The sequence below is a fragment of the Drosophila mojavensis genome, unplaced genomic scaffold (assembly GCF_018153725.1).
Source record: "Drosophila mojavensis isolate 15081-1352.22 unplaced genomic scaffold, ASM1815372v1 contig_231, whole genome shotgun sequence".
Taxonomy (NCBI): Eukaryota; Metazoa; Arthropoda; class Insecta; order Diptera; family Drosophilidae; genus Drosophila; species Drosophila mojavensis.
In genome coordinates, this window is record NW_025318772.1 from 4492637 (window position 1) to 4510893 (window position 18257).

General features: G+C 44.3%; 1 protein-coding gene across 1 annotated transcript in view; it reads right to left on the reverse strand.

Moving 5' to 3' along the window:
* LOC6574941 overlaps window positions 1-18257 on the reverse strand; it is a 46110-nt gene that overhangs the window by 13072 nt on the left and 14781 nt on the right. Inside the window, exons 9-21 of the mRNA XM_002000933.4 lie at window positions 17196-17978; window positions 15253-15849; window positions 14987-15170; window positions 10496-10839; window positions 9520-10077; window positions 9118-9275; window positions 7969-8593; window positions 4094-4804; window positions 3468-3635; window positions 3073-3356; window positions 2571-2655; window positions 1609-2454; window positions 1316-1530 (exon numbers count right to left, since the gene is read on the reverse strand). Of these exons, the coding sequence (XP_002000969.1) occupies window positions 1316-1530; window positions 1609-2454; window positions 2571-2655; window positions 3073-3356; window positions 3468-3635; window positions 4094-4804; window positions 7969-8593; window positions 9118-9275; window positions 9520-10077; window positions 10496-10839; window positions 14987-15170; window positions 15253-15849; window positions 17196-17978 (5558 nt within the window). The remainder of the gene's footprint in view (window positions 1-1315; window positions 1531-1608; window positions 2455-2570; window positions 2656-3072; window positions 3357-3467; window positions 3636-4093; window positions 4805-7968; window positions 8594-9117; window positions 9276-9519; window positions 10078-10495; window positions 10840-14986; window positions 15171-15252; window positions 15850-17195; window positions 17979-18257) is intronic.

Sequence of the window (18257 nt, forward strand, 5' to 3'; positions counted from 1 at the left end):
CAACAGCAGCGAACTGAATCCCCACATGCGGCGCCCTTTGGCTGCTGATTTTTGCATCTCGCTCGCACGCTCTTTGTCTGTGACACGCACACATGCATTTATCTCACTTTGCTGCTCATAATTTGTTTATATCGCTGGCTGCCTTCGTTGCGCTGCTGCTGCTGCAGCTGCTGTTGCTGCTGCTGATGATGTTTCTGCTGCTGCTGCTGTTGCTATATCTTTCAGTTTCGCACCGCCCACCACATATAAACTGAAATCCCAACCCGCAGTGCTTGCCTTCGAGTCCAAAGTGCTTGTCTATACGCGAGTGCCACCAGCCACCAGGCCCTCACCCTGTCCTGCCCACAAGCCTGGCATGTCCTGTCCCCGGCTGTCACAGCGCCATCTCTGCGTCGTCACAGTTTCATCTAATAGAGCTGTTGATGTTCCGCTCTAGCAGCCCTTTGGGGGATTTTGACGTTGCCGCGGGCTGGGCGCTGGTTGTGCGGCTGCCGCTGTACAGTGTGTGGTGCGATGCTGGGTGGTTCCTTTGCTGATGCCGCTGATGTGGTTTTGATGTCTGCGCTTTTGGCATGCTACGAAAAATGCTTTGCGCGTCTGATGCTTTAAAGGCAGAGCTGCGATGCGTGCAACTTTTAGGCTGGTCAGGCGCACAAACTCAATCTCTGGCTGATGACAATTCAAATGCTGACAGCGTAATGATGACGACTGCTAACAATGACAAGAACAGAAGAAGCAACAGCAACAGCAACAGCAGCAGCAGCAACGATGTGGAAGCTGTCATTCGACAAGGACGAGGCAAACAAGCAACGCTCAGTCAAGGACAAAACGACGGACGAGCCGACAGCGGACATAAGTACTCCGATGACAATGACAGCTTACAAACACAACACACACACACACACACACACACACACACACACACACACACACACACACACACACAACACACGGGCACATACACATGCAAACTGCATCTAACACAGGATACTGTTGCTTTCAGTCGCAGTTTAGCCACTGTTGTCCTTATACACATTTCACATTGTCGTCAACGCTGCATGTTGCTGCCAAGCGCCTGTCAGAGCATTGTCAGCAGCAACAATTGTCGTTGCTTTTATTGTTGTACCTACAATAATTGTACTGCTGCTGTCGTTGCTGTTGCTGCTGCTACTCCTGCTGCTTCTGCTGGTCAGTCATGCATATCAGTTGAAGTCTTCAAGAAAATCATAGCCCAAGTGGCCCCAGGTAACCCACAGCAACAGGCAGCAATCTAAGCAGTTAATTAGCAGTACAAGTTGCCAGCAGCTCTACTCACCGCTTCACAAACTGACGCAGCACATCCACATCACTCAGGCTATCCACTGGTATTGTGGGCAGCTTGCCATTGCCGCCAGCAGCCGTTGCCGACTGCTGCTCCTGCTGCTGCTGCTGCTCCTGCTGCTGCTGCTGGACGAGCTCGTAAGGTGTCACTGCGTAGGCGTAAAACTGATGTGTGCGCAGCAGCGAGGTGCCAATGGAGGCGATAAGCGGCTGCAAGGTGTGTGGGAGTGGGAGAGCGATGTTAGTTGTTGCAGCCAGGAAGGCTGGGCGAGCCAGTTTGTCACTTACCAGCGGCACTTGCAGCGGCGCCAGCTCATGGCCGGCGAAAGGCGAGCGAATATTCTCGTTTTCGGCCTGCAGCATGGATTCCATATCAATTTGCGTTTCAATCAATTTGGCCAGGAAAATGGCTTGCGGTGCCGGCTCGGTGCTGTGCAGACGATGCCGTTGATAGAAAATTGTATCCTGCAGCATGTGGCAAGCGACGCGCACCGGCACTTGCAGCAGCTCCACACGCAACTCATTTGCACTGGCATTGAGCGTCCACCAGATGCGTGGCTGCTGCAACAGGGCGTCCAGGCAGCCCAGCAGCACGCACAGACCATCATCCGGATCGCTAACAGCTTCCAGTAGTTGCAGGGCCACGCTGGCCAGGCCACGCCCATAGGTCAGCAGCACGGGCAGCTGCTCAGCGCGCAGCAAGTGCTCGGCCACAAACTTTTCAATGTGCTTGGCATCGATGTAAATGAGCGCCGTTTGCTCGAGGCGTTGAATGGACAACAGCAGCGCGGTCAGCGCCCGGGCCACATCCAATTGCTCGGCACTGCCCACAGCCAGCTGCGTCGGCGGCTGGGCCAGGCGCGTCATCAGCGATGCACAGGCCACACGCGCCAAGGGCGGCAATTGCATGTAGTTGATGTGTGGCGCATGCTGGATGCACTTCTGCCTGAAGCTGACCACCATCGAGGAGAGGGCGCCGTCGAGGGCGTGTCGCAGCAGGCGCGCTTCCTGCGCGGGGCCCAGGCTGCGCAGCACACGCTGCAGCTTGGCCTCCGATGGAATCTCGAGCAGCAGCCGCATCAGCTGCTGCTGCTGCTGCGGCGCATCAGCGTGCTGCGTGGCAAATTTGATTAGCTGCGGAGGCACAAAGCAAATGGCAACGTTTCACAATGGCGCGAGCAGAGTAGAGCAGAGCATAGGCGGGCCACATAAATTAGCCAAACGCAGAGCTAAGTGGAGAAAGCACTTACCTGACCAAAGAGCCAGCTCTCATCAATTATGCGCGGCGCTGCTGCAGCCGGACTATTGTCCTGTGGGCACTCCAGGTCCTTCAGCCTGCCATCAAATAAAAATATGTAAAACATGCAATTTAAGTCAGGCCAGCTACGAACAATGAACATCGAACAGCAAATACACTTGCAGAAAACAATTGCGAATTTCTCCAGCCCCTCTTCTTTGCCCCTCAATTACTTTGCTCTCGGCTGTGTGCGAACCCCAAAATCCCTAGAAAGGGATTTGCCTTGCATTTTGTGCATTTGTGAGTTTTACCCTAATTCGATTTACTTTGCAATTGGCATTTTCACTCGCTTGCTGCGTAAATTGGAAAATTGGCAAGTTCAGTTAAGTATCTCGGATCGAGTGAATCAGAAATTGCAAATCTAACAGAATTCGTATTAGTTTTCTATTTGTTTCCGTTTTGTTGTTTTCTTTATGGGCAGTGTGGCACGATATTAATTGAAATGATCTACTCACAGCATAGTGCGCAGCTCGTCCTGGTCGTCGCCTCCTGCCAGCTCGCCCTGCACCAGCTGCTCGTAGATGCTGTTCCTGATGGCCGGGCTGCTCTGGGCCGTCAGTCGTCGGGAGAGCCGCTCCATGGGCAGCTGCAGTGCTCGCTGGCCGTCGTGTAGCTGATGTAGCCGACTAAGCAGCTGCAGGGAGTGCAGTGTGGTAGTCGCCACATCCACATCTTCCTCCTCCTGCTGTTGCGGTACGCAAATGTAGTTCAACAGGCGCAAGGTGCTGCGTATCGAGTGCTGGCAGATCGAGAGGGAGACAGAACAGAAACCAAAGAATGCAGCGAACAAAGGCCGATTGGAGCGGGTAATGAATTCATTGTAATGCAAAATATAAGGATTTCAACTCACTTTGTTCAAGTTGTGCGCCTGACGGACCAGCGCTGCCAGCAGTAATGAGCCGCACTCGGGACGCACTTGGCAGAGCTCGCAAAGGAATTCCAAGTGGTCAGCAATTAGGAAATTCAGATACTTGCCGGCGCACAGGCGACGCACTTGTTGCGGACTCCAATCCATTGCCTGCAATTAGTTGGTTGTGATTCGCTTGTTGGTTGCAAAAAAGCCCCTACCCCCCAGCCGGAGCCCCCACGAGCATGGGCGTGGCCCAGCGGAGCCATTAGTGCCGACAAGTGGCGCATGTTCGAGTGGCAATCTATTAAAATAATGCGCGGCACTGAGCACAGCTTAAAGCCAAGCCAGACTGTTTAAATGACCATGAGAGAGAGTGAGAGAGAGAGAGTGGCCAGAAACCGGAAACCAAAAACCGAACCCGACGCGGTGAACCGCAAAATTACGAGCACGACAACTGTCAGCTAGCCAAAGCTCACTCTGCTCCTGCTCCTGCTGCTGCTGCTGCTGCTGCTGTTGCTGGTGCTTGCGGCACAGCCAGTGGCCGAATCAGCTGCCAAATTCAAATTAAACTAATGTGCGACTAGCTGTGCCATCGCAACAAACCCTTTGTCCAGTCCGCTACTTACCGCAGTGCTACGGCAAACTTCGCTCAACATGGCGCGCTGCAGGCTCCACTTTAGCGGCAGCTCGGCTGCTTGATCCAGCAGCACCATGGGCTCCAGCAGCCGCATGGACAGCATCAGCTGCTGGCAGCCGAGCAGCACGGGCTCCAGGGCATCCCCGCCGGCGGCGCTCATCAGGAGCAGATTGTAGTATTTGCAGAGGAGCTCGGATTCGGCCAAAACCAAACGAAAAACTGATTGCAGCGCATCCTTGTGCCGTGAGCGACAGCAAACATTGTGCAGCGCGTTAACGAATCGCCCAGCCAGCTGGCAATAGGCGAGGCTGGCCGGGCTCGAGCCCAAGTCGCAGCCAGTGCCCAGGGCCAATAGCGCATCCAGGCAGCCCAACAGCTTCTCGCTCAAAACTTTCGCAAAGTAGTTAATTTCGCTTATGGCGGGACGGGGCGTGGCTCGTGTGGAGGCGGCGGCGCTGGCTCTGGCGGCAGCGGCTGCCGAAGATGTCGAAGGTGCTTCATCCTGCCAGTGTGTGGCTGCTGCTGTTGTTGTTGTTGTTGCTGCTGCTGTTGCTGCCGCTGCTGCTGCGGCCTGCTCGGCCTGAGGATTATTTTTCAAATAAAGTTTTATGTGATTCACCAGATAAATTTCTTCGGTTTTCAGAATTACATTTGCCAGCGTAATCATTGCCAGCGCTAAATCACCAAAGTTGCCAACGTCCTGCAGGAGAAAGAAAGGGATAAATGTTAGTTCAGAGGAGGAGAGGTGGAAAGAGAGGGGCCGTCCACAGGGCGGCAAAGTGTGAAACTTTGCATAAATTGCAGTAACAAAGTTGCCAACGACAACATCAACATATTTTCCGGCAGTAATTAGAGAAGGATACTCCCCACACACACACACACACACACACACACACACACACACACACACACACCGACTTCTGGTGTTGCCTGCAATGCAATTAAATTTGCTAGCTTTTAATTTCCAAATAAGCTTCTTTTTTTTTTTTTTTGTGAAACGCCTCCTGGTTGCATTTTTAATATTTACACGCAAAATGTTATTTAAGTTGTGGCGCATTTTCAATTTCAATTAAAATGTTTATGCTATAAAGTTTTGCCAACCCACACAGCCACACACACACACAGCGTATGTAGTTTGTGTGTATGTGTGCGTAAGGCTGCTGCTCAGCCAGTCGTGCATTGACTTATACGCTCATTGCCCGACTTAATTACTCATGCCTACCTGGCTGGCAGAAAGTGCGTGGTTTGATAACCATTCAATACCCTGTAAATCTGCAATGATCCACAAAGAGCGAACAGGAGCTTATATGTAGTATAGTGGCTCCGCTATTTATGTAGACAGATCTAAATCTAATTTTCTATGATTGGATCTGTATATCAATTTCATTATAGGCGGATATTAGTGGGAGACACATAAATCTAGATATTCTCAGTTGGAAATGGTTCATTATGATAATTGTAATTGATTTACAAAATAAACTTATCATTTTAACAAATTTAAGCAAATATTGTGCCCTAAATTTATTTTTAATATTATTTCCCTACTATTTGTTAATTTTTTGGAATGAATACAAAGTAAATAAATTCATTGTCATGCCAAAAAAATAATAAATAAATAAATAAATAAGACCCATTGCAGAGTATATCCTACGCAGTCATTCCCTACTTGTTAAATTTTTACTGAATTTTATTTTAATTTTTGTCGGCTCATCATGAAATTAAATAAACTGTAATTGGTTAAAGTTTTACAGCCGTGTTGTTTAATTGCGTTAATAAATTGAAGTGGAGTACCAGCCGGAGCCAACAAAATATTTATCAATGGACCGTGGCTCGAAAGTTAACGATTTAGTTCCGAGCATTAGACGTGTGATGCATTTCTGTGTCAAAGGATATGAGCCGAGCACGAGCTGGACAAGTCGCTACACATGTATGTAAGTAAGTGTCCACGTACACACATACACACACATGCACACACAAGTGTATTTGTTATGTAATTAAGTTGCGAGTGGCAACGGGCACGGGCACGGGCTGGCTCCTGCTACTGCTCCTGCCTCAGGCCCAATTCAGCTATGGCCAAGGGCAGGAGCCGGGTCTGGGATCTGGTCTGACAGGTCTTCGCAGGGCGACAGTTAATGCATGTGTAGCTTAAATGCGCATTAATAGTTGAAAATGTGCGGCGTTGAAGCGTAGGTATTAAAAATGTCACGTATACGACATGTGCCACATTAACTACGGCGCCACATGCAACAGCAGCAACACCAGAGGCAAAAAAAAGTACACACACATATAAACGTATGTATTTATATGTATATATGTATATATATATGCCGCAAGAGCAACAAAGTGCATTCGTGTGCATGTAAATGCAAATAAGCAAGCGCATTGCCGGACAGGTGAAAGGAGGAGGGGAAATGACAAATCGCTGATGAACCCACACGCCAACAACCAGCCCCCAGTTGCCACACCCCCCCATATACGAGTAGCTCCCGTCCAGGCAGCCACAGGCCACACGAGGCCAACTGATGCACGAGTGTTAAATGAACCATTTGCAGTGCCTACTTTACGTGCAACACCGTGTGGCAAACAGCTGAAATAAGCACAGAGCAGCACAGCAAAGTTCTAAGCCGGCTGACAATTAAATTGATATACAAATCGCTATGCGATACTATTAAATGGCTTTCATACCAACACATCAATTGTGATCCCTGAAATAATAATCACAATACTTTTCATTTCTATCATATTTTTTTGTATATCTATGTAGTTCCTATAATAAGGTAATTAAATATGTTGAGCTGATAGAACCATATGTTTGTGTACGTTTGTTAAAATCTGTACCCAAGAGACATGATAGCATTTTAATATATATGTACATATGTTATTTATCAAGACAGCGAGTTGAATCAATTTAGCTCTATCCATTTGTATATATCTTCCTTTCATATGTATGAATGCGTCGATCTCATAATCTATAAGAGGTAAAAAACTTAAAGCTCGACTAGAGTTTCCTTACTTATCTTACTTCTCAAACTTATTTAAGAGAAAGCTGAGGCTGCTCCACTATCTGTTTATCAAAGAATTTAGTCTTTACTAATTTTAACGCCCGAGTATTTAGTCTTCAGTAATCTCTCTTCTATCTCTGCCTTCCTCTACTTAAATCGATAATCCGACTTATGTTATTAAATACAAATCACTGCAATGCTGATATAGCTCAAGTTACTTGATCTCTAATGCAGATTACAACTATGTTGAATTCATGACAGTGCCTGATATTATTATGATTACAAGTCTTAATCGGCTTAAAAGATGACAATTTAAAGTTGATAATCTGAGATGCGTCAAGAATGCATTAGAAATGTACGTAATTTGGCAATGCATGTCAATTATTCAATTTATTTAGCTGTCTGCTCTGTCCCAAAGTGCATGCTTGAGTAATTGACAACAGTGCTAGAAATTGGCAGCTGCAGGCGATATGCATCGAAGGAAGCCTTGAACAGCAAACGGAAGCTGTATGCCAAGCAGCATATATTGTAATTGTCATTTCAAATGCCTGCGATGAAAGATAATATCACTTAGTTCATGCTGTTAGCAGAGTGTGAGGGGATAGGCGCTATTCAACAATGAAATGCTGAGACAAATGCATTTCAATGCTATCGTAAATGCGAGACAGCACAACTTCGTGCTGTGTGCCATCAATATTTTAAGAGATTTGAGAGTTGCAAGTGCTTAAGAGGGCATTTGATGGCCGCATATTTATGAGCAAAAGAAGTGCCGTGACCGCAGGACTTCAAGCACCTGGACTGCACTCCGTTCATTTGGAATTCATTTACTGGCCGCCTGTGAACTTTCTGGCATTGTGCTCACCTGTTCGATGAAGAGCTGCAGCAATTGCAGAAATTCCTTGCTGTCAGCCAGCACATAGCTGCCATTGTTGCGAAAACAGCTCTCCAACAGCCGCAGATCAGCGAATGTGTGCAGGCGCAGCTGTCCGGTGGCCAGCGAGCGACACAGTAAGCCATAAAGGACGTTCGCATCCTGTGCGCTTAGATATTTCGGCGCGTCCAGCTGTTGCAGGCTCCGCTCGTACAGCAGCAACAGCGCCAGCAATTGTTGCACAACTCGCGCATCAACAAACTTCTCCAACATGCCCAGCACAACTTCCTTCTGTGTGTCCAGCTCGCGCCGTTGCGCCAGCAGCGCCTCCTTTGTGTCCTGCGTAGCGACCGCCGTTAATGGACTTTGGCAGCTGCCTCTCTGCTGTTGCTGTTGCAGTTGCTGTTGCTCGTCCTCATCGAGGGGGCTGTGCATAAAGAACAATTCGTAGCTGAGCGTTTTGAGCGCCAACAGCGCCACATCCCGCACTGCTCCATTGGCCAACAGATTGTTGGTCACGCTTATGATCTTCGGTATGGTTATCAGCGGACGGTCGCTCTTATGGGTCAGCTGCATGAGAAACTTCAGCATAACGGGCACTATAATGCCGGCATTTCTGTAGGGGAGAGGTCAAGTGAAGCAAGATTAAATTTAAGAAATATGCTGTGGATGTTGATGGAGTATTAGAGATAGATCAATATAGATATTGGCTGAGAAATTACATCAAGGATAATTAGTATCTATTGTATATGAAAAATTGTATGTTTTATACATACTTGGGTTTTTTGGGTATCTTTTAAAAATTATTAAAATATATATTCTGGGTTGCAGCTATAACTGGCGAATATACTAACCTATGAAAATGGTATACTGAAAATCTCATTAACCTGAATTCTGAATCACCTCTTCAACTCCAACTCTTACCCAACCAGAAAAGTTGACCGGAACATAACCTTTTCTATTATATTATGACACATTAAATCACAAAATTTAATTTTCTACTATAAATAATTTAATTTGCAGCAACTTCAATATAATTTACAGCGTTTGCAGAGCAGAGCAGCAATCACATAATTTGAATTTCTAATGTGAGCACTGCGTAATAAAATACACACCGTGTGGCTATCAAAGCGCACTCACCTGTCGATGCCATTTTCAATTAGGTCCAAACTGTTTAGTATTTGCTCAAAAATGACGCTCTTTGAGTCTAAAATGCTGTAGGTAACATTTAGGTCCAGCAGCTGCGATAGCAACTTCAATATGGGCGCCTGTATGAGCGCATTGGACTTCATGAAGAGCTGTGGGCGAGAGGAAATGCATTGAATACGAGTGCAATGCAAATGTTTGCCATAAATAAAATATGAATGCATGCCACGCACATACGTGTACATACACACACACCCACACACACCCACACACACTCACACACACAGAGAGTGCGATGCGTGCTGCATGCACCTGTAGCAGGTGGCTTTTGTGTCGGCGCATTTTTAATCAAACAAATTGGCAACTACTAAAATTAATTAGCAATCCGCCACTCACCGTCAAACAGTAGATGACCAGCGGCTCGAAAAGCTTTATAAGCCGGACGCAGTCAGCCGCTGGCGGCGTATCCGGCTGCATGCCCCGCATGAATAGAGCGCCCAGTGTTGCCTGTGTTGCAGTTAGTTGTTGCATTGTTGCTGTAGCTCCTGCTGTTGCTGCCGCTGTCGAGCCTACGGCTGCTGGTGGCAACAATGTGGATGCGCCGCTGGCATCGTGCTTGGCCACAAAGTAGGGACGCACAAATGTGGCATGGTATCCGTGGGGCTGCTGCTGCACTTGGCTGGCATAATTTTGGCCAAATAAATATTTCAACAGTTGCCGCAGACAGCCAACACACTCGCCGGGCGCATAATTTATGAGCCTGGTCAAATACTGTAGTATTTCTTCAATTAATTTCAGAGCCGGGGCATTTGCCGTTGCCGATGCCGTTGATGTTGCCGTTGCCGTTGCAGGCAGCGGCGGTGGCATTGATGCCTCCAGGCAGAGGCTGAGCGCGTTGAGGCAACTCTTCAGCAGGCAAATTAATAAGCCGCCAGCATCCTGATTTATGGTTATCTGCAAGCAAAGAGACAGAGCGAAGGCTCAGAGTGTGTTAGCCCAGGAGCCAAGCTGCTAAAAGCCTTGGCTTTTTATTGGCCACGCCCTAATGCCAGTCGCGGCGAGTGGCAAGACGAGTCAAAAAGTTGAAGTCAAGAGTCGAGTACGTTGCCAGCATTTCATTTTTTACAACTCATTGCGTGGCGGCTGGAGCTGCGGCATTGCCCCAAAAGTGTTGCATATAAAACGGCGCATTGCGTTGTACGTGCAGCGTGCAATTGGAGTCGCGCGGAGCAGAATGCAAGAATTGGTAAATCTCGGTGCACGTGCCCCAGGAACTTTTGCCATTTGCAGCGCCAACAGCAGCCGCAACTTAATGGCGCCACGCCCCCGCCAGAGAGCGCGCCCGCTGTCTTCACCTGAGGCTTTGACTTACCTTGTAGCTGTCATTAGCACCTCTTAAAATGTTGTAAAGTTTCATGTAAACGTAATCGCTGGCAAAGTAACCCATCGCCTGCAGCGTCGCCTGCGACTCTCTGCCAACGCCGCTCAGCGAGAAGAGCTCGCTCTTGCCCGCCTTGGGTGGCTTGCCGGTGGTGCTGCCACCTCCTGCGCTGCTGCTGCTGCTGCCTCCTACGCTGCTGCTGCTACTGCCGCTCGGCTGCGCTGGGCGCTGATTGCCCACCAGATGATAGTAAATGTTGAGCAGCTTGACGCAGTGACGCAGCAGAAATTCCAGCTGGCCAGCGGGTGGCGCCTCGCCCGTGCTCAACATGCCGCCTGCAAGGGGAAGAGCGAAAAGTGTGGGTGGGTGTGGTAAGTATTCGCAGCATATTAATGACAAATTAAGCCAGCCAATTGTGTTTAAATGTTGAACAGATACTTTAAAATGTACGAATATCGTGCAATTGCAGCGCGGTAAATTAAAAAGCGATTTAATGAATATGCACGAGAGAGAGAGAGAGAGAGAGAGAGAGGGAGAGAGAGAACTGGGGAGAGGTGTGAGATATTCCACACACAACTATACAAATATCGAAGGCAAACAAATAATGTTAAATTAAAGCAAACAAGGCATAGGCAACAAGCGGAAAATGCCTCAAAATACGCCATGATTTATATGCAATCATTTAATATATATAAATGTGTGTGTGTGTGTGTGTGGGTGCATGTATAGGGGCATTTCAATTTACGTGTCAATATTGCAACGTTAGCAAATACCAAAAAATGTTTCATTTGTCCGCGCAAAGAAAATGGAAGCAAATTTTTATTATTATTATTATTATTTTTTCTTCTTTTTTTGCGCAAATAAATTAAATTGTATTCGCATAAATATTTATAAAAATTAAGTGTTCGGGGAGCCATTAAAAACAACAACAACAACAACAGCAGCTCGTCGAGCGGCGACAATGCGGTGCCAGCGGTGCCAGCCAGCACAGGTGGGGCCGTGGCCGTGGCAGGGCTAAGGGCAGGCTCCGAAGTTTGCATTACATTTACTAATTAATTGAAAATTTCATATAATGAGACGATGCCACAATTCTGCAGCTAATTTATATTTATGTGGGCGCAGAGTAAAGAACAATAGTTCGATTGCGCCACGGCTCTGCGGCAAGCAACACAAGAATTTGCCAATATCGAATTTCCAACTTGACTTTAAAATATTTATACTATTACAAAAGTTAAAGAGGGAGCGATAGAGTAAGAGAGCGAGAGAGAGTGAGATAAAGTTTGAGTGAGGGAGTAAACAATAAATAAATGCATACTTATTATGCACCACGGTCGCACGGTGCGTATGCGTAATATTATTTTTATTAATGCCAGGAGACAGCCAAGCACGGCTCAGCTCAACGGAGTCAGGCAGCAGCAGGACGCATGCCGTCAGTTGCTGTCAATTTGATATACACTTGGGCTATCAGTCCAGCATTTATAGACAACCAATCCAGCATATTCTCATTTTAATTGAACATTTCACAAATGAGCTCGCGCCGCACTGAAAACGACTGCATTAATTCCACTCATAATGCGTCGCATTACAATTTGCGCATAAATAAAATGACTGTGTGAACTGCGCGGGGAAGATATCGGCTATTGGCTGTTGGCTCTTTAAGTTGTTCAGCTTTAATACATATGCTTCAGCTACAATTTGAAGAACAATCGAACAAAAGGATTTTAGCTCTTAAAGCGTGTTTGGGAAGCTCTATATACATACATAAAATAGATAGCAATGAGGATATATGAAGAGAGGTGCTCTAGGCTTTTAGTATGATTCAAAGCAATCCTAAATTGTCAAGAGAAAGTACAAATTTAGTATTGACTAATTATAGTAAACATATTCAAAGGTATCGTAATAATCTAATATTACTACAAATCTTATTTCCAGAATCAAAGCGCTTTAATTCTAAGCAGCACAGATCGGCCTCATTAAATACAATTAAAGTATATTTCTAATTGCTTTACTTTGCAGATAAACAACTCCTTAGGGTATGTCATCGTCGTGCATTCTCCATTTGAAAGCTTTGCGCTATCGCTCACATGTCAACAATATGATTTGCATACTGTCAAAACTTATCACAAAACACTCACCAAACATCCGTGAGGCATTTGGCGATTTTGTTTTGAAATCGATGCTCAGATAAAGCCTGCGCACACGCACACACGCACACCCAAGCGTATGTGCATGTATAAATATTTATATATTACACGACTGGGCCATAGTTGGAGGTGCGAAAGCGCTCACGGCTTAAAAATTAAATTATTTGCTTATGCAAAAATGCACAAATGCAAATTGCATTGGCTGCGGTGAGCACGAAACGCACGAAAGGGGCAGCTAAGCATGGGGCACTCGCTACATGGTGCGAGTGGTACGAAAACTATTTTACATTTAATGGTTTATTAATAATTTAATTACTTTTTGATTATGGTGGATTACATTAGCGCATTGCAAATACGCGGCTGACAAACGGACATATAAAAACAAAAAAAATGGAAAATAAAAATAAACAAAAAAAAAAAAAAATAGAAATAAGTAAGAATACTCTAGTCGAACTGCTGTCGAACTGCTCGACTATGAGATACCCTGAACCTTTCTACGGACTGGTACTCCCAAATTTCTTTACTTCCGCATAAGCAAAATGGATAAGAGTTTTAATTGATAGCACTAAAACAACAGTAGTTGTCGACTTTTTGAAACAAACTCGATCTGCGGGTTCTATACACAGACCTACCAAAATTTTTCAGTTGCTCTAGCTCTTATAAGTTCTAAGATTGACGCTTTCACACATACAAATAAACGAGAAAACGGACAGCGCTAAATCGGTTTGCCACGCCTCCTACATCTGCTTGTTATAAAACGTTTAACAAAACCATTATACCTTGATTTCGCATTTTCAATGGGTTCAGGATAAAAAATAAATAAATAAATAAAAATCATTATGGAAACTCGAAACTTGCCGCTGACAGCGAAAACAGTTTGACAATGGGCGTGGCTATGCGTGGGCCCCATATAAAAAGCCATTAATGAAATTATGTTGAAGTTTGGTTTTCTGGTTTATGCAATTTGGTAAATTGAATTAAAATGTTTATTAGCTTGCAAATCGTATCGGTTGTCATTGTTGTTATTGTTGTTGTTTCCGATTTTAATTGTTGTTGGCACATTTGGCTGGAAGCTGTGGAGCGAGAGCACTCCATTAATGGCTCTGTTGAAAATTATTTAATTATACGCTACCAAGCTGATGTCAAATATTTCAATGTGAAACTATTAAGGGCTTTGAGGGCTCGGTTTGCCAATTCGCATATCAAATTGATCGAATAATGAATCAATATGTTAAATAGTGACAGAAAAAACTATTAATCTAGCTTACAGTGCACATAATTACGGGTAATTGTAATTTGATACGAGATATTTTAGTGGAATAATCAGAGTTCCTACATATGATTATTTGATTATGTGATTACACAATTCCATGCATTTACAAATATTTATAGTTATTTAATCGATCAAATTCCATGTAGAAGAGTACAGGAATGTCTCTCATCTCTGATATTAGTCTATAGCCTAGTCTACCCATGTTAACAATAACAATCCTGTTTTTATGACTTTGGTAATTTATAAAGAGGGGGACAAATAAATAAATTGTACACAAATTGAATTATTATGCCTATAGAAAATTAAAAATATTTATGCTAATTTGCGCGTTTGCTTCATTAAAATTACAATTAAAATGATGCAAAAAAATCACAATTAAAAAAAAAAATATATATATATATATATATATATATATATATGAGCATTGGAATATAGCACCGCCAAGTACCACGGATAGCATAAAAATATTTATGTAAATTCATTTAATGACAAACAATTAATTAAAATGATTTATATGATTATTTCTTTGGCATTTGGTGCAATGCAATACAATTAAAAACAAATTTTCAATGCATTTATTTTTTTTATTATTATTATTTTCACTATTTAGTGGTTCGAAGTGGTCCAAACGGTTTAATGAACGGATGTGAATAAATAAGTAAAGATTAAAATTACAATACTCTATTATTACTTGTTTTAAATGCTTAATAATTTAATGCCTCAAATGTTGATGCGACATTTCAAAATTCACTAAAAATATCTATGAAGATCTATATAAACATTTTATATACATCCCTGTTTATCTATTTATATATATTATATTTATTTGTCTATCTATGTATTGAAGTAAAATGTATATATTAATATATCTATTATGTTTTATATATATTATACATATTTATTTGGATATGAGATTAAATTTCATCATATATCTATTTATCTGTTTGTATTTTAGTTGGATTTGAATTGAGGGTGGGTTCATGGAAGATACAAAATTGAATATAGTATTTGAAGACATTTTCAAATTTAAGGTTATGGCTGTGTCTGTGTAGGCGCGGCACTTACCTGCTATTAATTTGGCCATCACATCAATCAAATCGTTCTGGCAATTCAAGTCACCAGCTGTTGCACTGTTGTAATACGCGTAACTCATGCAGATTTCAATAAAATTAAATTCTGTCCAGGCCTGTTGATAGTCCACAAAATTGAAGTGCTTTAGCAGCAGCCGCAGCGCGTTAATTATGCCAAACTGTCGAATGGATTGAGAGCAGAAATGTTGTTGGATTTCAATCGGGTTGGCTGGCAGTCGTTGAGCTCAGACAAATATTTACCTGCAAATTTTTATCATTGAGCGTCATCAATTTATTTGTCATGCGATACAAAACTTTGGCCAAAACTTTTTCCTCTTGCGCAATTTGACGTTGAAATCCAAAGGCAAAAACATGGCCGTCACCGTAACTGCCATCAAAGTAGGCCGACGCCGCAGCGGCTGCACCACCGGCAGAACCGCCCAAACCAATCGCTGTGCCGCCACCACCGCCACTCCCACCGCCGCCAACACCAACAACAGCTTCTGCGGTGGCAGCATACGGCCCGTGACCGTGCCCTCCGGCATCCAGGGCTGCCATTGGCGAGGCAATCGCTGAGCTAGCCCGGAATAAATTACGCAACGTCACGGACATGCTGCCAAATATGCGATAGTCGAAAAAATCCCAAAGCAAATTGAAATTAGTTTGTTGAGTTTCAGCATTCATGTTGCCTTCCTCAATTCGTATTGCTGTTGCTGTTGCTGTTGCTGTTGCTGCTGTTGTTAGCTCCTGTTGGCGCGCTGTTTGCATTATAAAGCGGCACAGACTGTGGGCGGCCTGCTCCCTTACACGGGCATCATCGTCGCCCAGCAGCTGCATAAGTTCGTCCAGGAATTGAGCCTGTAGGGATCGAAAAGCGTTTCCAAGTTAGTTGACTGCAGCTTGTAAATCAAAAACCAGAGCCAAGTTTTCATATTGCCGTTTCCCGTTAAAAACAACACCCACACCCACGCCCACACCCACACTCACTCCCACGTTTTCTACCTGCTGCTGTTGAATTTTGTGGTTGCATCCGGGCAACAACTCTTTCAACTTACAACTTTTCATACGGCCAGCCACTACCAACGGATGTGTTTGCCTCCACCAAAAAAAAAAAAAAAAACAGGTTCATGATGGAAAATGTAGTCGGATATGTTCCCAAAAACTTGGCCCTACACTAATCTGTGTAATATCATATGTAACCTAAGAGTTGAGCAATATTTGTTGCAAATGTATGTTTATCATTTTGAACATGAAATGCATATGCAAATGACAACATTTATATTGCACTGGAATATTTAATTTATCCGATTTTATATTACCATTTTTGAACGTCAGCAGGCTTCGATGCCTAACTGTAAATGGACTGCGCTTTAGCCGTTTATGAATTGCTTTTCTGACTAAATTGTTGTTAGCAATTAAAATCATTGCATTGGTTATTAAATTATACCTACTATCCATTCAGTATTGAATGCTATTAAGTTTCAATTTCATTTATTTTAATTCCTTGTGAAACATTTCGCTTGGCGCTGAGATATTCAATCAAAGGCTTTTCGTTCCCCCGGCGAAGTGTCATTTCCACTTTTATCGCTGCATGTGGCAACACACACACGTACACACAAATATGTGCCCCCACGCACCGCCGCACGGCTCACAATTGTTTGCTAAGTCTTCAGTCTGTGTACACGTACGGAGTACGTCCCTTTTTACCATTTAGCAAATTGCTTGGCTTTCTCAATATAATAAATCAACAAATACGGAGTATATATGTCTCTATGTATACTTGTATGTATGTGCATGTGTGTGCATGCATGTATGTTATGTGTACATAAATACGCTGTGAGATAGTCTAAAAGCAAAACAAACTGTCAGCCGGATCGGATCGTATTGGGGGCAGTCTGCAGAGATGCACAAAGAGCCACACTTCAATGCACAAAAGTTCAATAAGAGGATGTTGCCCACGCCTGGCTGGGGCGCAGGGAGCTGGGGGCGTTTGGGCTCATTTCAATTGCTTTTGAAGGCATTTGCCAGGAGTGCGGAACCAAAAAAAAAAGTACATACATATATAAAATAAAAAATAATAATCTACACAATAAACAAGCCAAACAGCTGCTGGCCAGACTTAAGAGATATATACTTGAGACTCCGTTTTTATTTTTTGTTTATTGCTGTTGTTTTGGTTGCAATAAGGCGATTTAGCTGCTTACCTCATAAGTACAGACAATGTCCTTGCCGCTAGCAGCCATTTTCCAGTTACATCCAACGGAGGAGGCTGCACAATGATTTTTCGACTCCAATTCCATATCATAGCCGTTGTTGTTGTTGTCAAAGGCACAATCGAAATTTGCGTAGTAGGAGCGTAGCAGTACGTAATTTAAATTGGAAATAACTTCGGCATATTTATTCTGGACCAACCAGTATTTATTGTGACGACACAAGCGAAGTTTGTTCAAGAGCAATTTCGGTGAAATGGCAAACACACAGCAGGGGCCAGGCTCATTATATGGGGCAATGCTGTTGTTGTTGTTGCTGGAGTTTTGCTGATGCTGCTGCTGCTGCTGCTGCTGCTGCTGCAAGCGTTTCGATTGCAATTGAAAATCATTCAAAAGAGCAGCTAGCAGCTCATCATTATCAGTGGCTGACGACCTGGCACACATCCTGGTCTCATCTGCCCTCGAGTTGTCATCGTTAGAGTGCCATTGTTGCTGCTCCTGCTCCTGCCGGTTATGGTGCTGGTGCTGGTGCTGCTGCTGCTGCTGCTGACTGCTTAAGGCATTATCCAGATTCTTTGGAAAAGTTTGTTGGCCAAATGTTTGGGCCTGGCCGGGACCCTTTTGTTGTCCACTTGGCTGCTGCAACTGCTGTCGCTTCTGATGAGCATGATAATGACATGGCGGCCCTGTCAAATATTTGGACACCACATGCGGAAATATCTTATCGAATGCATTCAACGCTTGTATGACCACTGTGTGTATCTCGTCCTCAAAGCCCTGCAAATGTGCAAAAGCAGAAAAAAGTTTTCAGTTTATTTTCTTCGCTTTTTTTCGTCTTCCTCTTCTTTTTCTGGCCAAATTTCTACATAGATGGCCTCAAGAACAGACCGAGCTGAGCTCAGACGTTTGGGCTCTGGCTCCGGCTCTCAGCTTGCGCTGCTAAGCGAATTTGTGTTTTATTGTTTGCACAAGCAAAAAGTTTTGCCCAAGCCCATGTGTGAGTGTGTTTGTGAGTGTATTGTGATTGTATGTGTGTGTATGTGTGTCTACTGAGTG